The following is a 25,823-nucleotide window of genomic DNA, read 5'->3' on the forward strand; positions in this document are numbered from 1 at the left end:
TATACTGTGGTTGACCTGGAAGGAGCTCCTAAAATTAATTTGGATTTTATGCCTAGGGGAACATTTTACCAATAAATCGCTAATTGGATAGCTATTTTATTAGTAGAGTATTTAGGTTTCACAAGCAGGCAGTCAGTTCAATAATCTTCACTTCTTCCACAGAAGGGGATTTGTAAATCATGTATTATTCTATTCAATGAACATTTAATACAGGAATTAAATGTAATAGCTCCTTTAATAACAAAGCCTTAGTTACACCTTCCAAATCATTTCTTAGTAGTGTATTTGTTTGTTTAGGAGTTTGGTACTTCCAAGTGGAGAAAAATCATCATACCATTCTCTACACTTCCTTCACCTTATGTTATAAATTTAACTCTTGTCGCCTGTTTTCTGTTTAAAAAAGAAACGTTTTATATTGCTGGCAGGCTTAGTGTTTCAAATACAAAGCAATTATGTGCATAAGCCATTAGGATATAACCAGGTCTCTCATAAGAAATTCCCAGGGTGAAATCACTTTGCCTTTCTTTGGGGAATGCTGATAGGAGTTCAAATAAAAAAAAACACTACAGGAACACCAAATACACCACCTTTCTATAAACAGGTGGGTGTATTTATTCCTGTAGACCCATTTTTAATGCATAACTGAATACCTATTTTTATTAAAGTTGTTGATGCTAACAATTAGGAATACAGTAAGTATTTATCACTTTGCTATTGACTCCCCGTTTAAAACCTCTGTGCTGCTTATTTCTGGCAACATTTCCTTGACACTAGCCCCTACTCTGATATAATTTTATCAACAACAACAACACATCAACAATGACAAAAAAAACAAAGAATGTTCAAAGAAAAAAATAAGGGTATGTTAATCATACCCTTTTATACCATAACCATAATTGTTATTTTGTTTGACAAGGTACAAAAATAAATAAATAGCACATAAACTTCATATAATTATCTTCTTCTTTTAATTTAATACAATTAAGAAATGAAGTTATTAGCAGAACATAAAGAAGAGGTCGTGAACCTTAAGTCTAGGCCCTCCACATAAATTAGCATTCTAATGTAAACACACAACACATACTGTACTCACATGCTGAAACCAAGGAAACACTCGTCCTTTGGGGCGGTAGCTACTATTTACAACACACAAGAGAGTATCCAACACCATGCCCAGCCAGTGCTTTGTAGACAGTATTTCAGCACCAATCTAAAATAAGAAAAACACGCTTTAGTGAAGCAAGAGGTCAGACTTTTGTAAAAGATGATTTGACCCAAAGTCATCAATGAAACAATATGAAATCTAAAATAGACCATATAGCTGTAAAATATATGTAAAGTTAATCTAAATTAATGGTGCAAATTAATATTTTAGAGAAAAGAGGCTATAAAGAGTTATGACTAAAGTCTGAGAACCATCGGCAAATAACAGAAAACCTGACTACAATAGTTCTTGATTTACAGTACAAGGCACATGGGTCTCCATAAAATTATGCAGAAATAAAAAATGTTTTTTTCCTTATTTACATTTTCAGACAATTATTAATTCTAGAACATTTTATCCAATTCTTTTAATTTTCAAATGTTAATACAGTTTTGTACCTTTATTTTAAAAAAAATATATGTGTAATGTTTTAGTTTAGTTACAAATCCTTTGCTTTGAATTTCATTTTTAAGATATGTTCGCTCAGTATATTTCTGTTTTACAGATACTGATTTTACTTCAGATTTTGTACAAAATCATATTCTTGTACATACTAACTTATAATCTACATCCAGACAATATTACAGGAAAAATAAAAATCAACAAAACATCTGTACAATCAAAAATTGAAAAAGAAATGTATAGTTTGTGTAGTTTGTGCAGTTAGTCTTAAAACCACAGAACATTTAATGTCTTAATACTCATACTCAAATGTGTTAGAAGCAAAAGTGTCTGGATACTGTACTGCAATATCATGGAAAACTGACCTCCGGTGTTATTTCAGCATCAGCTGGCAGGCTGCTTTCATACTTGGCGACAGCAATTGCAAGTCCAGTTAAAGCTAAAACAGAGTTTCCTTGAACAACTGGACTGTCCCTGCATAACCAGAGAAATCATATTCCAGCATCTATGTTACCAACATTATTTAATATGGTTCAATTCTTTTATTATATAGAGTCGTGAATTAAGACCATAAAATTCAAAAAAATATTAAATTCACAGTTCTAAAACTTCTTTATTTCATTCATTTCAGCATTTCAGTATTTTATGTGCTTCAAGGTTGAGCTTTTTAGCTTATATCCAGATGAACCAAGATGAGCATCTGAAGAAGAAGACCCATAAGAAAATAATTATACAGAAGTATAAGTATATATTTTTAAGAAACAAGAGGGTTCTGGAAGATGAGAACCATCCAAGAGATGAAAGTTAAATGGTTACAACAAACACTTACTTAGCAGCAGATTTGACAACATCAGTCAGCTGGTCCCTGACCCTACATGTGTGAGAAAAGGTAGAGATTACAAAATTTACAGTGCAGTACAGAGTTCATCTTTGTGCTTTATCTTCAAACACAAGCTGATTAACAGTCTCCAGTCAGGAGACCCACTGCTTTTCATCTCTTTCCTCAGTCACCTTATCAGTCACTGTGATGGCATAGCAAGAAAGAGTCCACCTTTTAGACTACCTAATTTTTGTGTTTCCCACATCTCAGCACATACGAAAACATTTTCTTCTAGAAGTAGGACACATGCTGAGTCATTGCTGGTACAGAATCATTTCAATGAACTGTGAGGTAACCTACGAACTGCTAACATTACATTACAGGAGGAACAAATGCTAACAATGTCATCATAGCACAAGCTTCATTAACAGCCCTTTAACTTTAACAATACTTTATTTGATAAAGTTATTAGTTACAGCTGATAACTGGGTAAAACAGCAGTATATTGTAAGATCGGGCATTAAATAAATACAAAACAGAAATTAATAAGGCAACAGTAATAAGTGACTATTTTATAAAAGATGTTTGTTAACATTATTACAACATCACAACCCATGTTAAAATTATTGCTCGATTTATATGTTTTTTTCTATCTATTTAACACATTTTTTTAAACTAAATTTAAAGTCCTGAATGAAGCCTGATTATAAAATGTGCATTCAGCAATTTTTGTGATTCCCACAAAGTCATCTTAACTCTGGTAGCTACTACAGATAGGATGGACAAACAGAATTAACAGAAAGAAATGTGTTGTGAATTACAATCATTGTTTATTTTTCTTTTAAACAGCTCAATGTGTGGATCCCATACATCGGACGTGTAACCTGTAACACTTAAGGTGTAGTCTGTCTAGGGAACTTAGTTTTTAAAATTTTCTATAACAGCTCCAAAGAATTTCTCACGCCTAGAGATATGCCGCAATGTGGATGCAGTGTTCAGGGTTCTAGACTTGTAATTGGAAGGTAGTAGGTTGTGTCCCAGTGAGACTGTAGTTGCTGCAATAAATATGCACTTTTAGTACAACCAAAAAATGTGTCTGTACCACATCTGTTCTAAGATGAACCTGTGAAAACTACACTAAAGGGACAGGTGCTAGATGCACCTAGATCATACATATAGATTATGCACTCTACATGTATAAAATAAATTATACATCATATTAAAAATCAGTATGCAGTTTCTCTACTGGCACTAAATTCCCAAAATCCATTCTAGTCATAGTTTAGCCACACCAGCATTCACCAAACATTAACTGGTTGATTATTTCTTTTTAAAAGTATTTAATAAACATAGGAGTTACTCTCCTCTTATATTCTCTATGAATAAAACCTTTCTAAACTTCTAAAACCTAAGCTACTTTAGTAGCTGTAAAGGTTCACAAAAAAGTAATTTGTAGAAAGGTTACCACTTATCTTAAATTAATTTAATCATTTCAAGCAGTCAGGGCAACTGAGTACTTAAGAAAATGTTTTGGAAAAAGTACTCAGCCATGGGCAAAGACTCTGAATAGTTCTCTGGAAGTATGGATAAAAAATGGGATGCTAACCTGCTGCTTCTGATCAAGTCGAACATATAGATTTGTTAAGATTAAGACTTGGGAAAATACTCCTCCTGTACAGGCCTCGTGTTTACCTACTGTATGCCTCCAGGTAGAAGTGAACTTCATTTATATGATATAGGACTTGCACAGTAGTACACTTTTCAGTACAGTGTGGTGTAAAACTTTAACAAGCTTTGTGGGTTCGTGGCTAGCGCACCAATGTTATGCCCATGAGCAAAGTACTTCACTCAGGTTGCATTAGTAAAATGTCACAGGATAAATGGGTCTCCAGGAAGTCACAATAAATGACAAATTGTTCCCTATTGACACATCTGGTTAAATACAGGTTCATCATCTTTGTTACACAATAAAATACAAAATAATAATATTTAAAACCAACCATCTTGACAGGATACACGTCTGCGGCCCGAACCACCATAAGTCTAAATTTACTTGGAATGATAAGCAGCCTTACATTGTTTAAAGAAGTCAATGAAATGCTGTTGCTTAAAACTCTTAAATTGGCCTCACAGAACTGCACTATAGGTGATCTTTTTACCAGAGCCAGGCTGTGAACTGCTTGTACTGGAGCTCCTCTGGACTATCTTTGCCATGTTTCTGCTGCATCTCCAACTCTGCTTGTCGACCCTGTGGCCAAGACACAATACAGTTGACAGACTTTAGGAGCAAGCTTAGCATCTGCACCTGTCTGCTCATCAATTTCTTGTCTATTGTGAGCCTTTCCTTTTATTTGTGGACCTTCTCAACAATCTTCACATCTTAAATTGTTGCAGATTTCATCTTATTTTTAAAATATGATCTATATGATAAAATCACCAAATATCTGATACTTGAAAACAATGAAAAAGGCTTAATTAAGCAAGTTGCTATTCAATTAAGGGTGGAGCTAAGTATCTCTAAGCTTGGATAAAATAACAAGAAGCTCATGGTTGGGTCTGAAGTAATGGAAGGCCCAGTCTAAGAGATAAATAAATAATACCTTACATTTATATAGTGCTTTTTGGACACTCCTATCAAAGCGCTTTAAAGATAATGGGGACTCCCCTCCACCACTACTAATGCACAGCACCCACCTCGATGATGCATCGCCAGCCAAAATGCGCCAGGACGCTCACCACACATCAGCTATCAGTGGGGAGGAGAGCAGAATACCGAAGCCAACTCATAAATTGGGGATTATTAGGAAACCATGATTGGCAAAGGCCAAGAGAAAATTGGCCAGGACACTGGCATTACACCTTACTCTGAGAAACATCCAGGGATTTTTAATGGCCATGGAGAGTCAGAACCTTCTCAGCTGAAGGACAGTGCCTTCTTTGCAGTATAGTGTCCTCGTCACTATACTGGGGTATTAGGACCCACAAAGACTTTAAAGGCCGCACTAACAACAACCAGCAGCGACCTTATCTTTCCCAGGAGGTCTCCCAGCCAGGTACTGGTCAGTCTCACACTGCTGAGCTTCATTGGATTCCCAGTTATAAGTTGCAGGGTAATATAGCTGCATAAATAAATGGCCTCCTCTCATTTGTAAACGTATGCTCTCTTTGATACTACAGAGGTCTGACACATTAAAATAACTTCTACATCTGTGGAAGAAAATCTTGTTCGCATGCAGTTGTGGAGCAGATGCTTCAATCCTTTTCTGGGCTTCACCTTCAAGGATTTGCGTCATCGAAATGAATGCACAGAGACGCACCTTTCCCCACTGCTGCTCTAGTGCTGAACTAACAATGTGTTGGTGTACTTGTGGAGTAGAGTCCTGTCTGTGTACGTGCCCTACTCAAGGTTTGTCTGTTCCAGTCATCAGTCACAATCTTAATACAGTACAGTATATTTCTGCTTTGAAGGCCATTATTTACAGTGTATTGTGCCAATGTCATCTACAAGAAAAGCGATTAGTACCAAGCTTGGTGAAAAGAGCAAGAAAAAATGTGATGTTTCTTATGGGTAAGAATTACTGAATAGATTAACAAGAGTGAAGTCTTTGGCTTCCCTTGGATGCCAGTAGAGAGACCACGACTATAGTTTTGAGTCAACTGAAAGTGGAAGTATGGGTGAAAACTGATGATGGAAAACGAATAAGTATGCTTATTAATGCTGAAGTGGTTTTTGCTAGTTGCCACGATCCCACCATTGCAAAGATGGAAAAAAGTCCTTAATATGGCATTGACGATCAGTCTCAGCAAAAAGTGTCACAGTGGGGCTACGTTACAAAAGAAAGTTGTGCCCCCCTTTTGGCTGAGACTTCAGCTTCTGCCACCACAACTCCAGTACATACAGTAAGCATTGTAAATTACTCAATGTTCTAAAATCTTAACTTACTGCATGCTCTGCATATGTTGCAAAAAGGGGTGAGAAATTTCAGAATTGAGGTCCCAACTCATGGATACGTTTGCACCTCAATTTTACTGGAATTTTCAGGAAACATAATACTTGAACAGCAAGGTTCTACTGGTCCTATTTCCTAAAAAGACACTGTCATCATCTACTAGCATGTGATTATTTTTGTCTGAAAATCAACCTTTAGCATAACATTGAGCAGGTAAAAACAGGATAAAGAAGCATTGCATAATCAAGTGTATGAGTGACTTAATGTCTTCACTTTAAGGCTAAAGACAATCTTGGGACTCATAAATGAAAAGAAGACTATAACAGGAGTTCTGAAGAAAAAGGTGTTTGCCTGTCACACTGTCACCTGTAAGACTGCATGGTAGGCCCTGCTCATGAAGCCTCGCCAACCCTGCGGCAGCAGAATGGAGCGGTGCCACTCTGATGGCTGGATATTGACCTGCAGAGAGGAGTACAATCATCAGGCAACACTATTAGTAGTAGTAGTAGTAGTAGTAGTAGTAGTAGTAGTAGTAGTAGTAGTAGTAATAATAATAATAATAAAAACAAAGATAAGAGATAAAATTTGCACAAAGATACACAAGGGATTAAGAAGTTGCAAAGTGCAGACACAGACACTAATTAAATAAAAACCTTCCTTGTTTTAAGTCTGAATTCGAAAGCGGTCAGGGTAGGTGATCCTCTGACATCCTTGGGGTCAGAATTCCAGAGCTTTGTGGCATAGAAGGCCATCCAGATTAGATTCTGATGAACAGAGGTTGCAGGTTGTGGGGTCGGGAGTAAGAAGATAGCAAGTCAGGTAGGTTCTGAGGTGCCAAACCATATAGAGCCTTATAGTTGAGCATGAGGTGTTTAAAGTCAGCACAAAACCTTATAGGAAGCCAGTGCACAGACACCAGTACAGAAGTAATGTGATCCCTTGTACTTGACATGTTTAGGGTTCTCGCTGCTGAATTCTGGATATTCTGAGGTTTGTTTAGTTTTTTTTAGATTTAGATACCTCAGAGATTAGGGCATAATGGAAGAATTATGTTTTTACAATATTTGGCACATTTGGGTCAAATGTCAAGCATGGGTTAAATGAATCCCTCAAATTCTAGATTTTAGGTTGAAATTCAAGTACAATGCCATTGGTTGCTGCATTGTCTTTACATACAGTACTTGTTGGGAGGTGCCGAGAAGCAATTTAAGTGAAGGAAATTGTGTGCCATCCAGGATTTTATATCAGAGATGCAATTAGAGAGCAGAAACCGCTAGTTCAGCGTCAGGTTTAGTATGGATATAGATTTGAGTATCATCAGCATAGAAATAATAATTTAGACAAATGCAATCTTAATAACCATCCAAGTGGGAGTATGACTGTGTAAAAACAGTAGGGTGCCACCTGGTATCAAGTCCTGAGGAACACTAGACTTAACTAACCCACCATGAGAACAGAAACCCTCAAAAGAGACAAAGTGTCAGCAATCAGTAAGGTAAGAGTTGAAACTCTTTAGAGAATGATGTCATGATAACTTAATTAATTTTTGCAAGATACAGATAAGATGCAAGATATCTTTTGCAAGATACTGTATAGACAAAGTGCACTGTATTATTGTATTACTTGAATTAACTTTTAGAGACTATGGTTTCATTTCAAGCTTTTTAGCCCTAGATCAGCTGACATCATCCTGAAACTCCCTTTTACTGCAGCACACTATATAAAGATCTCCTTTGGACCAGAAAAAGGTAAGAAAGTCTGCAAATGAAAAGCTACAGAGTGTTCAGTTAAGGTTTGGTCCTGTGATAAAAAGGCACATTCACCAGTAGGTGGGACTAGACAGCTCCTTCACTTGTTGCACAGTTTCTTTGTCCCTGTGCACTAGGGCAAGCACAACACAGAATGCGAAGAACAAGGCCGGGTGGCACTTCCACATGCTGCTAGTGTCCAGGTTTCACACTCTACGAATAAAGGGGATGTCCTGAATGATAATGCCCTTTGCTGATCCCAAGGATGTTAAATGGAATCAGCTTGCATGACTTTCAGCTGCAATAGCAATTAGTGGACTTTGTTTTATGTAGGCCATCTCCTCCAGACGTGCGAAGTGGTTCAGGGGTCATGAACACCAGCATGTTGTCATGTTTCTGAATTTCTTGCAACGGCCAGTGCACGGGGACAAAAGCAGAGGGGGGGGGGGGGGAACAAATGTGGCCTGTGGCCTGTGGCTGCGTTTCTGGAAATGTCCCAAAAGAAATGAAGAGGGTTTTCCTTTAAGCCAAACAAGTCGAGCTGTGGGTTCATCATGGTTCCCATATGTTTTAAGAAAAACATCCATTATTCATGAACACTACGAGGACAGTTCAAGTACTGTAAGATGTTCAATTTCACTTTTATTATAAATATGCAGAATGAATGCACTGCACAATATATGTATCAAATGCATCAAACATTAAAATAAAAGGCAAAACATTTATTGCCATAAAAAGTACTTCAGAGGTAATAATTTAAATGAGTTTGATAAAAAAAAAGCATTTTTACCTCAAACCATTGTACAGTCATACAGACTCTGGTTTAAGTAAAGCACTTTTGTTACAGGCATGAGATATTTTTGGGCCATTGTCCCCCCACCAGACGGTTAAGAAAGATCTGAGGGATCTTAAAAATATGTTTTCATGTACCGTACCTCTGAAGAAGTCAGTAAGCAAAAAAACGTTCCAAGCTCTTCAAATAAGAAACAACGGAAATAAAAATGAAAAATATCATGAATATTCTAAAAAATAAATGTTCTAAAATGTGGCAGGTTTTTCCAAGATCCCCTCCCCCCAGCTAAGAGGTAACGTGAAATACTACTATCATAGTGAAATACTACTATCATAATGTAGCAATTGTTTACTAGCCCTTGTCTACACTCCAAAACAATACCACATGATTTAAGTAACACGCATGATTTAATGTCTGTGGAAACAAATGTCATCAAAGATTTAATTTCAAGCATGATGTGTGTAAACAAAGAAAGCAAAGCTTTAATTTAAGTACTTTTTGCCAATATTTTCTTTGTCTTAAGAATTTTCAAGTGCTTTAACACCTGGATACTAACAGACACTTAAGTATTAAGTCTGTTAATAATGACTGAAGAAGGCAGATGTGGTAATATAGCTAGTCTACTACAAATTTGAAGACTTAGTGGTTGAAGCCATATAAAAATAATCCAGATTTTACTCTTAATAAATTCCATCCCATCAATTTGCCTTACAAAGAGCTAAGTGCAGCCTACTGTGCTTGATAAACCAAGAACGCTTCCTGCAAGTTGAAAAAAGTCTAGAAGAGTAATGTGGTTAAAATTAAGGTAATTTTTCTCAATTACGCTTTTGATGGTCTTAAGCTATACATCAAAAACTAGAGGAGAAAATAACTATCAAAGCTGCCAGTCAAAGTATGCCATTAAAGGGAGCTGTTTGAATGAAAATGCATGAGTCATATCAGGGGTAAAAAAAAGAACACTAGGGGAGTTATTCATAAAAGTTACCACTGTTTTACCATGATGATAAAGACCATTATCACATCATTGTGCTTTTTCATAAAATAGAAAAAGGCAGTACTGTCAAAACGTTCCTTTTCTTCTCATCCGCATACACTGAAAGTGATTCAGAAAAAAATATTGACAGTGCATTTTTTTATTGACACAGAAAGCAGCACATGCTCAGCTGTTGGAGGTAACAGTATAGGCTTGTCAGGCAAAGGCTCAAGTATAATGGTGACTTAGTCCATTGTGTTTGATTGATGCATTGGAGTGTCTCGTGAAAATGTTGTCCAACAATGTTAATTTAATGCATGTGATGCTGTGTTAACAAAGTACTGTACTGAAATTCAGGAACAATTTTCCAATGGTAATATACTGTATGTAAAAATCAACATGACTGAGATAATTAACCCTGTCATCAGCATAAAGGGAGGAAAACCCTTCAACTCAGCTTTGTTGGCCCATACCGTTAAACGAGTTGAACACAGAAACAAAGAGCAAACCCTAACAGAATTGTGTATTTCCTGTGCTTGCAATTTCTCTACATTTCCTTGCCATGGGATTACATTCTGGCAAAAACCTTTTGTCAATATTTATAGAGTATTTTATAATTCCAATGCTATCAGTGAATGCATTTGCCACCACAGTCTACCTGTCTATTATTGATATGGCTATAACATTTGGCTCTTTTTCATATTATTGATCAGTTGTGTAATATTACTTATAATTGTGACTTGAGAACATTTTCTTAATCTACACAGTGTATTTGAAATATTACGCTTTTAAAAAGTAATATTTTTTTCAACCTACTGTTAATTTTGTTACATAATTTAGACTTTCAATTACAGCTGCAGAGGTGATACCTGAGGTGTAGGTGAACTGTATACAGTTCCCCTTGTTCACCTCCAGATGTGGCTCTAATATGGTGTTGAAAGGCTTCTAAACATAGAACAGCTGCTAGCTGTATGTCTGTGTAACGTTCTTTCAATCTTTTTCTAAAATTTAAAACTATATATATTTAAAACTAAATCCACAAAGAAAAAGAATCATGGAAGTCTGGAAAACCTTACCCATCCACTGAGGCGAAGATGTACTTTTGTCCTCAAATCAATTAACTACTAAGAACCAAATGAGTTAGATGGCCTGGTCTTGTTTCCCTTGAATGTTCCTATGTTCAAATTGATAAATTTAATGTTTATCAAAATGCGAGTCTATGTGACAAAATGTGAGCACACACCAATTGAATTCAGCACAACTACACAATACTATAAATGAAAAGCACCTCTACATCTTTTTTCTGAAACAATCTTGATCAGGGTGGACCATTGCGTTACTGTAAAATACTAAGTGCTTTAATTTTTTTTTCATTTTTGAACTAAATTTCAAAATCTGAATGTGAAGACAGCTGTGATCTCCCAGGTGCCCTCGCCGCCGAAAAATAATCATTAAGAAAGCTTGACATTAACAGCTGTGTCTCTCAAGGCTTTTACATCATATGAACATGGTTACGCGTGACCACCTCAGCATTGATCACGTGAAATGTTTTCTCTCCATTTACGAACACAGCAGACAATATACAGTATGTGTCTTTATGAAGCTTCTACGACAAGCTCCTTTCTAAGAAGTGATTGAGTGGAGAACTTCAGGTTTCATTGCTTTTCTTGTAAGATTTCACAACCCATTACCACACGATGCTTTACTGACTTTTCTTCCAACATGGACACAAAACTGTCTACCGAATTATCTGTGGTTTAACAACAGGAAGTTTTGGTCATTTATCCCACACTCGTAAGGCATGACTATGACTGTCACACCTATGACATTTGGTGACGGCTTTGTGTATGAGACTAAAAACCTGTCTTAGTGGTTTCAAGTGGCAATGTGGAAATGTTGTGAATAACCATTTAAATTACATAAGACAGGAGTAAGGTTGACTATTTGAGAATATTTAAAATATTATTTGCACACAGATTTTGAGATTTTCTCTTAGTGAAGTTTAAGAAAAAAAACATTATATCTGACTTTTAAACATCTGTCTTGCAGTATAAACCGCAATTCCAACTAATTCATTTAGTTAAAATTACATGGTCAGTTACATAATCAAATAAATTAAATATATTTATGCTATTGCCTGAAAATTGTTAAAGCTAAAAAAAATAATTTGTGAAAAATAAAATACCTCATGAATAAGGGCTGCCAACATCTGCTGAAAGCTGCGTCCTCTACTAACAAGGAAACGGTTAATTGGCCTTCCATCTCTGTCAGTCTGAATGGGCAGGTCGTAGCATAGCAGTAGACCAGCTGAAACATAACAGCAAGGCAAGCACACCTAAGACCTTTAGTTTTGAGCAAGCCCCCATTTAATACATTTCAAGGTCCTTAAGCTGCCTACATAATAACTGTTTCTTTGCATGAAAATGTGACACTTATACCATGCATACCCTACTCTCCAGACATGAGCCCACTTGATCCCACATATCTGTCAAATGAGCTGGGATTACATGTGGCACCTAAGATATAGAGACCAGTAAACAGGTTCTGTTGTCTCCTCAACAGGAATGAGACAATCACAAAATAGCATCTTCAATCTGGTGCAAAGTGTTGAGGAAGCATGGAAGAAGCTACCAAGGTTGTTGAAGCTGATAGACTGGCTTTTCTAAAAAAATGTTTGGGTGAAATCCTTCAATCATTCAGCTCCAACTCTCAAATGATCTAGATGAACTGATGGTTTCCTCTTGTTTGTAAAATTTCATGTAAAGCATGCATTTCAGATGTACAGCTTGTATTTCTAGTAGCTTCTGGCTTTCATAACAGCCCCTGTATCAATCAATGTGCTTGATGAAAAATGCTAATAAACATAAAGAATTTACCGATTAAGTGTCTTTTAAAAAAATATAAGTTCACCTGCTTCAAAAAAGATTTTCATTATCCTAACTGTAAATTTGCTGTTGTTGATCAATATATGCAGTATAAAATTAAATCTTGTAAATTAAATTGTAGAACTTGTGAATTTTTAATCCAATGTGCAGTTACACTTTTGATCAAATCCCATAACAATGAGCAAGAAAACCAATTTTAAGATTATATTTGAATTATTCAAAAATATAATCAACTCTAGGCACTTTTACAGCCAATATATTACATCAGTGAAGCATCAAATAAAAGAATAAACATAAGTATGTGAGGCTAAGGAACACTTCAAAATAATGATTTGTAACAAAATCAAATGATTGCACACTTTGTGGGGAAAACCTACATAATATAGCATACCAAGTTTATTAATTTTACACCACTGGATAAAATCTGCTGCTTGTCAAAGAAAGCACACAACTAAATCTTTGTCATACCACCAAGTGCATTAAAAAATGTATTTTGAAGAAACCAGGACATTCAAAACACTGACAAGATTATACATTTACAGACATACAGTGTCCTTGCACTACAGTTCACCAGTGAGCATTCTGTTGAGTGAAGAACACCAATATTATAATACGTAGTCAAGAACTATCAGTGCATTAACTAGTTTCTTATTTAGGAGAAGAAAATATGTACTGTATATACTATAAAACCATTTCAAAGACATTCAAGCATTATGATTACATATCTTGAGGTCAAACAGAAAAGGACATTCCGTTTTGTATAAGGTAAACTGTTGTCTATGTATTGTTATGCATTTATAAAATCTTTCATTTTGATTTACAGCTTTAGGTAGAGCCAAAGAGCCAAAGACTAACATTTAAGTAAAACACAAATGTTAGGTGCATTCTTTGTTAAGTGGAGAAGCCAAAAATGATTCAATGAGCCAAAAGCAAGCAATTCAATTTCATATGATTTTGTTGCTCTAAAGAGTAAGTGAAAGCAAAAAGGAAACTAACTAACCTGCAAGGCCAGGTTTTAGCCCAGGCTGCTTGTTCTTTTCATACGTTTTCAGTATGAAGCCAGGAATCCCAGCGACTGTTTTCCCCAGGTCCGAGCGCGAGGCCGCCCCTCTCAGAGCAGAGTGGTACACTCCGCGTGGCATCTCCACCATCTCCTGTCTCACCAGTGACGTGAGAAATACTTCTAGGGCTATTCACGAAAACAAAAATATACAATTTCATTCGCATTCTGTCCTTCAAATCCTTCCCCTTCTTTACTGTTCGCCTACAGTGCTTAGAAAAATAGTAGACAGACAAAAGAAGTAAAACATTCCAAACCTGTAAACTTTACACATTCAAATGTATGATTATTTAAAAAAATGCCAACAGTTGTGGGTATGCTTCATTTCAAACAGACGGCAAACAACAGTGAATATAAAATGACAAAGATAAAAGTGAAAAATCTCTTCAAATCAGATGCCTTTAAAATATCAGTAGGAACAATTATACTGCATAACTGCATTATTGCTTTTTTGTTTTGAAGAGGAAAAAGGTAGTGAGTAATATTAGAACAAAGGTACAGGTACATTTCACAGATATTTTTGTTAAATTATGCAAATATCAACAATAAAGAGACAGACTGAAAATCCTTTAAATAGTTGCTTAGCACTGACCAAGATTTTTCTGGCTAATACCATAAATTGATGTTTATCCAGCTTTGATGCTAATTTTATACTGATCATTTGCAACAGAGTAACTGGTAAATAAGATGTTAGGCCAATGAACTACTATGAGTAATACCTCAGAGGTTTTAATGATACAATAAATGCTATTTATCCCAGTGGGAAAAAAAGCCAAATGAGGTTTATAAATCAAAAGATACACAACTATGATGTTTCTTTTATGATAAAAATTAAAAAGTACTTACTTGTGGAATAAATGTAAAAATAATTTAGACTGTTGACAGTCATTCATACTGCTCCACCCACAGAAGCTTTGCATTAGTGGCACTTTGGTAATGTGGAAAACACATTTGATTTGAACTATTACAAGTGTTTAGGAAAATACTATGAAAAAAATATTCTTTAAGTTGTTTACTTCGTAGTATTTAAAGCAACACATTTTGAAGGCAATCTTCAATTATGTAAAACAAAGACATTTAATGAACAAATTATATACTGTGTTTTTTTATTGATTGAATAACCCTTGCTTAGTTAATTTACATTAAATACAATTATTAAATTAATATATACAATATTATTAATAAAAATGTCCCCTGTCAGAAAACAAAATTTAGCTTCAATATGATATAAAGATGCCCCTCAAGCAACAAAGACCAATAAATGAATTCTAAAAGGAAGTCACTGTGTTGTTTTGGGACAATCATACTTATGCAAAAATTAAAGTACTTCCGAGAAAGTAAATGTTTTATGTCCCTGCTAATGAACACACAAGCATTAAAAAAAAGAAAAAAACATTATTGTTGTGGAAACCTTTGATTTTTTCCAACTATGTCTGCAAGCAGCAAAGAAGGACTAGTTCCTGCAAGTTCAAAGTTAAGATCCTCAGTAAAGACAACTAATTGTGCAAGTCAAAGCTGACCTCAGGATCAGTGTTGGGTCAGGAAACTCTGATTTAGGGATATCAAGGGCTTCTGGCATGGAGACAAATGGTCTGAACCGCTCTTGCTGATGAGGTTGAATGATCTCTTTGTCTGAATTAATTGCAGTGCTGACAAGACCGGCCGGGGGTGAAATAACTACAGCCAGCGCAGGAACAATCAGCCAAGAAACGCATGTCTTGGCTGGGCCAAGTTGCTGAAAGTCAATCAACTATCTGCTGCAATTATGATCTACCATTACATTTAATATGCCTGTCAGGTTTGAACCATATGCGTTTCTAAGTTAGTTTTGAAACACAGGAAAACAGACTTGCGAACTCATGAAACACATTTATTAAGTAACCACTAATTTATTATTTGGATAGTAACCTTAGCTAGTGTAAGAGGCTTTAAGTGTGTAGAACAGCAGGTATTAAGTCAAGAGTCAAGGGATGGTACACATCAATATGGTTTTTGTGTGCTCTGATACTGTTCTAATAGTAAATAGTTTATACTATATTCTAATAACTGAATCTGATTCTAGTAAATAATTTCTCTATAGTATAAAATTCTGCATAAAATACCAGGTGACATCAATATTCAGAAGTTCAGTACAACTTGATGATTGTCTCTAAGTATTTGAATCACTTTGATGATTTATTTCTGCAAGCTGAATAAACTTAAATCAAGGAATTCAATTACAGCTAATAAAAAATGAATACCTCACTTTAAGTTAAGCACTATAAGGTTACTTTAAAATGCTTTGGGGTGCTCATTTAAATGTTATGAAAAGAAGATTTTTTTTTAAAAGAACATAAGATAAATACAGTACACATTTTTCCCTAGTGTACAGTGCCAACCAATTGTCAAGGATAAACTTGCTAAGTTCCAATATAACAAGCCCGCTAAGTATGTTTCTGTATTACTTTCATACTAACTTCAATTTTCTAAACCTACAAAATGGCAATATGTAAACCTCATAATAAGACCAAATAATATTAATGGACAGCGGTTTGGCATGAAAAGTGAACAGACGTGTTTTCTTGCTGTGCAAGAATTGCAAACTAAAAGCCAATACTTGCTAAGCCATTCTTGGCACCCAGAGGAAGTGGCTTTGCCTTGATAAACATGTTATCACTGCTCAAGCAATTTATCAATTGGCACATGAACCCTTTAAGCATGTTTTCTTAGTTTATGCCACATTAGGAATAACAGCATTAGAGGCAACATTTAGCAACAGCATGACCTACTGTACATAGTATGCAAAAAAAAGGGGAGTTATATCTAAAGGCTGTCACTGATGTGGCAAACTACAATCTCAGCATGAATCACTCCCGAACAAAAGTACATCCAAAACACGCTTTTATATTACACTACACTGAAAAATCAAATTCAAAGCCACTCTTGCAAAGAATCGCTTTTATTCTCACATTGGAGTAAACAAAATACTGGGTAACTGCCAAAGAGCTGAAGACAATAAGATGATGCTTTCTCTTCAGTGTACATACCAGGTAACACGGCAGGTGGCGTGAGACCCAAAAGTTTGATGTAGGAAGCGCCTGGTATGGAGAGATCCTCCTCCTTCTCCTCATCCTCATTTATCTCTTCCTCACTGTCTGGAGTCTTCACTGGTGGCCTGGCCTGAAGCCAGCAACGGCAAGTCAGTTCATGTAGTATTACAGCAGCCATCACACAACACAAAAAAACAAATGCATCAGGAGTGTAGATATTCAGTATTTCACCTCTACCCTCTTCCCCGTTTTGCTTTTGCTCCATCTAATAAATATCAAAAATAGTCAAAGAAAACATATGAACATTTGTTCTTTACTGTTTCAACAGCTGCAGAAAACAAAAAAGTAAAAGGATATATACGCTTTAGACATAGAAATTCACTTTATTAAGCATTTGGTGTAAAAACATGTATTGTTCGAATAACTGCAAAGGCATGACAAAACAGATTAAATTACCCTTGTTTACAAATCTAAAAATGTCCTTTTGGTATAATAAACTTGTTAAGATTGACACATCTATGTCTACTTTAGCAAGAAGTGATTTAAGCTTTTGAAGAAAATGCAATAATTTCTTATTTTGCCCTTTTAGGAAAATCATTCATAAAAATAATTGAAAAATTTAGTAATCAAGTGTGGATTTTAAATTGATAATACTCCAATGAGCTGTATGTGGTAACTACGGCAATACAGACAGGTTGCTTTGGTAATGCATGCATCATACATTGCAAAATTATACACTAATAAGCTGTTTTCATTGCATGGGCCTCAAGGGTATACCTATTAATGCCAGTATCATCAACATGAAAAAAATTATGAGGCTTTATGAAGATATGATTACTGAGCTAATGAAAAAGCCTGCTGGTCCCAGGTCTAGGCATAATAAAATGCAACCCATTACTGCATTGTTCTTTATGTAAAAAATAAGCTTACTGCTAAAACTCGAATGTTACTCAGCCCCTGGCTGAGATTTTACTAGACTATAGTTACTTCAAAGTTGCCAATGTGCACTTTTTTGCATCTACAAAATATTATACTTCACTAGATTCTAAAGAAATCAATTTACTGTACATTAAAGTAATTCCTTACCAATTTTTCCATGAGTATTTATGACAGTATGTAGTTATTTTTTTCCATGCATTTTCTACAATGTGTCACATATAAAGGTCAGCACACCATTGCTAATTTTCTTTGTTTTTCCCTCTGTATCACTGTATCACTTGCAGCAGGAACACTGAAGTGCATCTCCATTGATTGCACTAGCTATCATAATGACAACGCACCACATTCCCATAAAACTCTTACCTGTTCCGGTAGATGTAATATCGTATGTACTCCCTCTGGGAAATTAGAGAGGGCTCTATAACCACAGCTTGCTATCAGAGGATCCTGAAACACAAACCATTCCTTTGCCACCTGACTTTTAACCACCTTGTGTTACTTTTAAAAATGCCCATAGGAGGGACAAAAAGCAATAGTTTTCTTTTGCTTTTAATTTTCTACCCAACCTATTTATATACGCTAAACTGTTGCTTTATGTTTTTCTCTCACAGTAATTACTCCTGTACTGAACCTCCAACCCACCCATCTGCAGAGCCATTCCACACAGGATCCAAGCTCCATAGTGGGCTGCAACTTGTAAGAGCAGAATGTCCTACACTAACAGTCACCAGAGACGTTGCCAGGACTTTTTTCCCCAATTTATAAACACACAAATACCATAAAGAAACCCTGTATCAGTCTTAAGGCAAGATATAACACAGAAGAGACCTGAATAAAACTATTTGGTAGAATTATTACAATGTCACTTTTAACAGTCTATATCTGTCCCTTTCCATAGACTTCCTAATGACCATTTCACAGAATTGTTGTGGGTGGAATCATAAGTAATTCCTCTGGGCATATATTTCTCTTTCAGAAACACTAACCTTATTCAGGGTATAGCTCCACAGAATGATGACAACCTGGTCTTTAAATTTCTGAGAAGAAATGAAAAACAGTCTATGTTAGTCTCTGGTCACAAATAAAGAAACCTCCTGATTACAAATAAAATGGTTTTTTGCCATTTCAAAACCTAATTTAATCACCCTCTAAGATATGACAGAAATTAAAGCAAAATCCCCGAGGCTTAGCAAAGAAAAAGTCTAATATTATATAATGTAGAATAAGCACAAAAGAGACAAACGTGTTACAGGCAGAAAAAGCAATGATGTTAAACGAACCTCCAGGGCCTGATATTATTCAACTAATTGTATTTAAGGAAACAAGATATGTTATTCCAAGTCCATTAACCAAATTCTTCCACACAATCAAGGCAAAGGTGAATATTTATTGACAGGAAGATTGCTAATGTAGCACCCATACATTAAAAACAGCAACAAAAACAAAACTCTTCAGAGCACTTCAGGGACAGAATAGTTCAGATTAAAGGTCTACACGGGCATGAAATTGAAGCCCGAACCCGGCCCATACATGAGACCTAGAGACCCGACCCAACCGAACCCGAATGGTACTGCCAAATTTGAAACCCAAACCCGAAATCGGTCACTCTGTGAGTAGACACACATGCGCACACGAAGAAGGATTTTTACAGATGTAGTTTTACAATGCGAGTGATGGCGCAAAACGAGTTATGGATTTCTTCTAATAAAAATATATTTAAAACATAAAATAATAATTCATTTTCACTTATTAGAAAACAAACCCGAACCTGGCCCGAGCCTGAAGTTGTATGTGAAAATCCGACCCAAACCCAGATTAAAAGATTAAAATCAGATTAAAACCCAGCTAAGGTCAGGGTCAGGATTCTCACTGTACTTAGACATTTACTAAGATCATCGCTGTATTACAGGGCCCAAGTGAACTTTATGAACAGTGAAACTTTGCTACCCATCTTCAATTGTATTTTTCCAGAGAGATTTGGCCACTTAGATTGTATAACAAAGTAAAGGAACGCTACTGCAAAAATGGATCACATTAAAAGCGTTAAGAAAACACATTTCAATTGGTAAACATTCTAAATGTCATCATTTCAAATGGAACAAGAAGCATAAATGGACTCAAAATTTAATAGTTCTTGTAATCCTAATCCTGGACTGACCTGAAATGCATTCTCACTTTCACGTAAATTAAACATTCTTTAAATATAGATTATAGAGGTATAGATTCATTTTGGATTTAGAGCTGATTAACAAATACTAAGCAGAAGCTACAGAAAGGAATGATTTTTTAAATGGAGAGATGTAAGTATTAGAGTACCACAGGGGTCTGTATTAGGACCACTTCTTTTCTTCATTTATATCAATGATCTTCATTAGATTGTTATAGTACGTATACTATACCGTAAAAGATGCCAGGCAAATTACAGAAAATTACCTAGAACATTACATTAATAGTAGACAAGTATGGATTATTACATGAAAGCAGTATAAACTAAAAACACAAGATGAGAAACATTAGAGCCAATATAAGCCATTTAAGTTATTCTTCAAGATTTTCCTGTGTGGAATGTTACACCATTTGAATCCTTAGTTTTTAGTACAAAATGATACATTTCTGGTGTTTCTGGGTTGCCACACCGTAAGATTTGTACCAGAGTTTTCAAATCTACTAACTCCACTTTGTGTAATCCAAGTATATTTCTTCTTGATGATTTTGGAGGTTCTGAGGAATTTTGTTTTCACGTTGAAATTATAGAGTGTTTTGTGTTGACAAATGGAAAAAGACTCCCACTAAATACAATATGATTCGGAACACAATAAACATCCAAATATAATGAATACTTCTGAAAGCCACCGTACATCTGGATTATCCCAAATACTCAGGTAATGTCGATACCATAGCCACTTTAGATTGACTTGGTTATATACATATAATCAATTTCCCAACTTCTGAACACATAAGTGTCACTGTATATAAGACCTGGAAAATTCTGGTAGTTCTGGTTTTTTTAACCTACAAGCATTTGAGCTAGAAATTTCTGACTACAATACATTTCTACTAGACGTGAGTCCTACTTCAGCCTTCTATACTCCTCCTTCTTTGATTCTCCTCTTGTCCTAACACTAAGATTATTATAACTTTTCATAGAATGAATTTGATTAATTCTACTAGTTTGGTGGAGAAGAACACAAAAAATGCATTTAGTACAACTATCTTTCTTTTGCTGAAGGATGCCTTTCCGCAAAGAGTCCCTGATGTGTTTTTGATAGTTGAACTATTATAAAATAACACAAACACAAATAAACTGAGTTATTAAGGCAGCAGGATGACATCTTGAGCATTAGTGGAGGAAGACAGGGCTGACCGTTCACTTACAGGCTAATTCATAACATAAATAGCCCTAAATATGGCAACATTCTCTTTCTATTCCAATCTTATCGAATGGGGTTACAGTAACTTCCAAACATTTTTATCCACCACCAATAAAATTATTGAGCTAGTTAGTAAGTCGTGTTTTTCTCTCTCTACTGAATAGTGTAGCACATTTATGAAAGTCTTTCTGAACAAATCACACACTAATAATAACCAGTTCCTGTTTTTTATGCGATTATGATACTTATACCCACATATACATGCACAGATGCTTCTCATATTTTACTGCTGTTGATTCTAGTTATGAAATGTTCTACTTGTGTTTGACCGTATTACTCCACATCTAACTTTTCTGCCCTTTACCCACTTGTTACTAACACATCAATTAGTCACCTGGTCTTATATCTGTAGATACGTAACTTCTGTACTATTAACAATCAGCCTTTCTTCACAAACATTTTGGGATTTCCAGTGGCAGTTCAATTACAACCTTATCTCATATCTCATATGAGCTATATGAAAATTTCCAACTAGGAGGTAGACTGAACCAGCCTTTGTTAAACTAGTTAATGATCTACTGATGGCTTCTGACTCTGGACAATTAATATTCTTCCCTTCCAAACTTCAAAGCAGATTTTGATCATGTCAATCATGGCAACCAAGTGGAACTGGTGGAAACTGATATGGGATTACAAGTACTGGTTTCATGGGCTTGGCTGTTGCTTAAATGGGAGCCAATTTGCAGTTCTTGGCCGATTTACTGCAAAACTGATGTCGTCCCACTTCCTCAGGGATTTACACAGGGTTCTATTACAGTAAATCACTTGCTCCATCTAATGGATGAAAGTCTGGTACATACCTTTATTTCAATGAGACTTATTTACTAGAACAGGTGGGTAGACACGTCAGCATGCGTAGGCTGCAAATGAACAAGTAATAGGTTTATTCCATGCTGAAAAAAGGTTCCCTCACACCTGAAGAAGGCTCCAAGGCCGAAACGTTGTGTTTTCTTTCTTCTTTTTCTCAGCATGGAACAAACCTATTACTTGTTTCTTTACTAGAATGCCTTAATTTAGAATCCTTTAAGTTACTAAATAGGCTTCAATGTGTCTGGAATTCTGTAACTTGTGTGCTAATCAAATCTAATCATCCTCAGCAAATATCTCTCATCTCATACACTGGCTTCCTGTGAAATGTGGAATGGACTAAAGGTTTCGCCTGACCATGTATAAAGTACTGAATGGTCCAGCTCCTGTTTTTTTAAGGCCTTAATGCATGAGCATACCAACATCTTAGTGAGACCTGCTGATTCAGACCTCCTAACTCTACTGAAGACCAGGCTTCACTCAGTCAGTCACAGTCTTATCTTGTACAGATCCACAACTGTAGAACTCACTGTCCAAATCCCTTACAGATGCAGTAAGTAAAGTATTGAAATCTACTTAATTAAAGAACAATTTAGTACTATTTCACAATCCATTTGATATTGAATTAAATGTTAGTTTTTGGGTAACTGAATTAATTTGCTTCTTTTTCTCTTTATCTTTACTTTTATTATGTTTATAACAAATGTACTTTTGTACAGGACTAAGTTGTTTCCAAAGCACTTACAAAATGTAATACGTGTGAAAAAGACTTAGACGGACAGTATAGTATATAGGCACCATGTTCATCTTCTAGACAATGTGGAGAAGCAAGAAAGATATAATATATAGTTAAAACTGCAGAAAACAAAGAAATGTTACGTTAGAATTACTGTATACCATGCAGTAATAAGACCTAATTCAGAATATTGTATATACTTGGGGTTACTGTTACAAAAAAGATGTTTGTACTCTGCAATCAGTCAAGGAATGAGTGGCCAGATACTGAACATTCTTGGGCTTAAAGGAATGCTCTACTTTGACAGCCTAAAATAAATCAATCCTTTTAGTCCTGAGCTAAAAAGACCCAAATCAAGTATTCATAACCCCCAAAAGCACTGACAGTCAAGCCTTTGAACTTCTTCAAAACCAACCGAGATATAAAAATGAGAAGACACAAGATGAAATGTTTTCCTGAATCAAAGGACACTTTTTTACACAAATGGTTGTGGGAGTCTGGAACATGCTCTCCAGGCATCCTGTCAAAGCCAATACCCTGCGCAAATACCCTGGCATCATTAAGAAAAGGCTGGATGGGATCTTCTGTACTGCTGATCTTCACTTAGCTACTGGCAACCAAATAAAATTGACTCTCTCATTTCTAACGTTTCTTATGTTTTATCTATGAGTACTGTGTATCCCAAAGTCTACTGGTTATAAATATTAGTTTTTAGCATGCTCAAGGAATAAACAAAATAAAGCAGAGCAGAACATGTCATTGCCTATGTGATCAATGTTTAGATCAAAAATAAAATTTAACCTGAAATTAAACTGACCACATTTTTACACACACATGGAGTAGCGTCAATAGTCAATATATCAAAGAATGTCTTATATTATGGTCTGTAACCTTGTTAAACATAAAACTTTTACTGTAATTGAGTTTTAATACTAAAAAGAGAGCAATCTATTTTTATATTGTGTTTATTTTTTATATTTTTTTAGTGTGAACCTTGTCCCAAACAACTTAGAATTTTACCCATAATAGCTATTTACTTTTTTACCATTTAAATTTTAAAGGACCTGTATTACTGTACTTTACCTCATATTCCTCAGTCTTCACTGACAAAACCGGCACCAGAGCAAAGAGTTCGGTCAGGGCCTTGACAACAATTGGGCGGGAGTCACAGTTCAGCTTTGGTGACAAGGCATTCCAGGTTGAGCGAATGTCAACAACCTACAAGCCAAAAATAAAGTCAGCTGAAAAACATAGTGGTATACATTTGTGTGGGGAGGTGCTGAAAAGCAAGAAGATAAAATGATGTTTTTGTTGTGAAGCTTTCTTTAGATAGTGGACCTGATCCAGATAATTAAAGACAGTCCAAATGTTTAAAAAATATTTCAATGTCTAAATTAGACAAATAATGTTTAAACAATCAAAGCTATTTCTCTTTTTAACTTCTCTATATTTTTCAATTAAATTCACAAAATTACATTTTTTTGCGAACCTAACACTTCTATACACAAATAACACCCGTGATGCTCCTCTTATCTATTTTTTTAATTATTTTGCTTATGTTTTAAGTGGCATAAAAATCCTCCACTTTTTAGTGCTTCTCACACCAGTAGTAATTTAAAAGGCTATAGAATTTTGATCAAAACCATGATCTAGAAATGTTAACAAGGACACAGAGATGTTATTGTTGCTCCACAGAATTATAGGGCAGAGTAAGGTGTTGCTTCCTTTCAGTTGTTTTATAAGTACAGAAGATGGTTACAAGTGACAAGTTAGTCCAGTGTAAAAGTACTTATCACTGGGATAAAACAAACAGTCCTGCTTGTGAGCAGGAGGAGCAGCATTTATTACCTCAGCTCGACAGAGCTCCAGTAGTCCTTGCAGAACAAAAGCTGCAGGTGTGGCCTGGTCGTTCTTTGTACACTGGGACAGAGTTTCAGTGATGGCTGCCAGCATGTCACCACCATGTTGGTAAGGCCTAGGGAGAAAGCAATACCAGATTATCAGTATTTACAAATAGTTTCCCATCTTGAGCACACATCTGACATTGCAAAGTAATTTGTCATTAGAAATAAAAATGATGTAACCAGTAAACGTCAAGAAAAAAAATCATGAAAACCAAAAAGGTAATTATGTTTTTCCAATTATGCAACTCAGTTTTATAACTCAATTAACAAATATAAATAGCATATAATTAACAATTAATTAATGTTGTGGGACATAGAGACAAGACATCACCTGCTGTTATTGTAAGAAGTAAAACTACTGTACACTGAAATAATAATTCACTCTGGTACACTGGGACATTTCTGCAAATTAAAGAAAATGTCTTGTAGATGTGTTGTGGTATTTTCTGCTCAAGTGGAAGCAGTTGTGATGAAGCATTGTGTAGTCATTACCTTTCCCTGCAAATGTCTCGGATACACGCAGCTTTAGCTAAAATCTGCTCCCACTGCTCTTCTTTCCCAAACACAACAGAAGACTTGTCCAACATCGCCATAAGCTTCTGCAGCTCTGGATACACCCGGTCCTGAAAGTGGCAAAACTGTCAGACCTGTGCAAATCTGCAGCATACACAAGCTTAGGCTGCTTATTCTGACTCCTAGTACAGAAGGAACTATACAGTTTTTGTGTCCTTTTTTGTCCAATGCCATTTTGTAAAATAAAGTTTAAAAAATAAGTTCTATATAATTTACAGAAGGCATCGTAAATCAAAAATTGCATTAAGACAACTTAGTTATACTACCACTATAAACATTTTTTTATTATGACTATTGTTTCTCTACCCACTGAACCACTGAAGCTAAGCAGGGTTGAGCCTGGTCAGTACCTGGATAGGCGTGCCAACCCTGCAGTCTGTGTGGGTCCTAATGCCCCAGTATAGTGGCAGGGACACTCTACTGTAGTGGGTGCCGTCTTTCGGTTGAGACGTTACACCGAAGTCCTGACTCTCAGTGGTCATTAAAGATCCTCTGGCATTTTTCGATAAGAGTCGGCAGTTATCCCAGTGTCCAGGCCAAATTTCCCTCCTCAGCCTATACCGTGGCCT

The 25,823-nt window shown here is 35.7% G+C and overlaps 1 protein-coding gene across 2 annotated transcripts in view; it reads right to left on the reverse strand.

The window, feature by feature from the left end:
• Positions 1-25,823, reverse strand: part of focad (focadhesin) — a 92,814-nt gene that overhangs the window by 27,625 nt on the left and 39,366 nt on the right. For both annotated transcript variants that reach the window (XM_069189288.1, XM_069189290.1), the window contains 13 exons: positions 25,174-25,304; positions 24,626-24,752; positions 23,861-23,995; positions 18,790-18,840; positions 18,167-18,250; positions 16,862-16,994; positions 13,776-13,964; positions 12,076-12,197; positions 6,743-6,835; positions 4,586-4,674; positions 2,436-2,477; positions 1,972-2,080; positions 1,094-1,210 (listed from right to left, as the gene is read on the reverse strand). In XM_069189288.1, coding sequence (XP_069045389.1) covers positions 1,094-1,210; positions 1,972-2,080; positions 2,436-2,477; positions 4,586-4,674; positions 6,743-6,835; positions 12,076-12,197; positions 13,776-13,964; positions 16,862-16,994; positions 18,167-18,250; positions 18,790-18,840; positions 23,861-23,995; positions 24,626-24,752; positions 25,174-25,304 — 1,422 coding nt within the window. The remainder of the gene's footprint in view (positions 1-1,093; positions 1,211-1,971; positions 2,081-2,435; positions 2,478-4,585; positions 4,675-6,742; positions 6,836-12,075; positions 12,198-13,775; positions 13,965-16,861; positions 16,995-18,166; positions 18,251-18,789; positions 18,841-23,860; positions 23,996-24,625; positions 24,753-25,173; positions 25,305-25,823) is intronic.

The sequence above is a fragment of the Lepisosteus oculatus genome, chromosome 1 (genome assembly GCF_040954835.1).
Source record: "Lepisosteus oculatus isolate fLepOcu1 chromosome 1, fLepOcu1.hap2, whole genome shotgun sequence".
In the NCBI taxonomy this organism is placed as follows: Eukaryota; Metazoa; Chordata; class Actinopteri; order Semionotiformes; family Lepisosteidae; genus Lepisosteus; species Lepisosteus oculatus.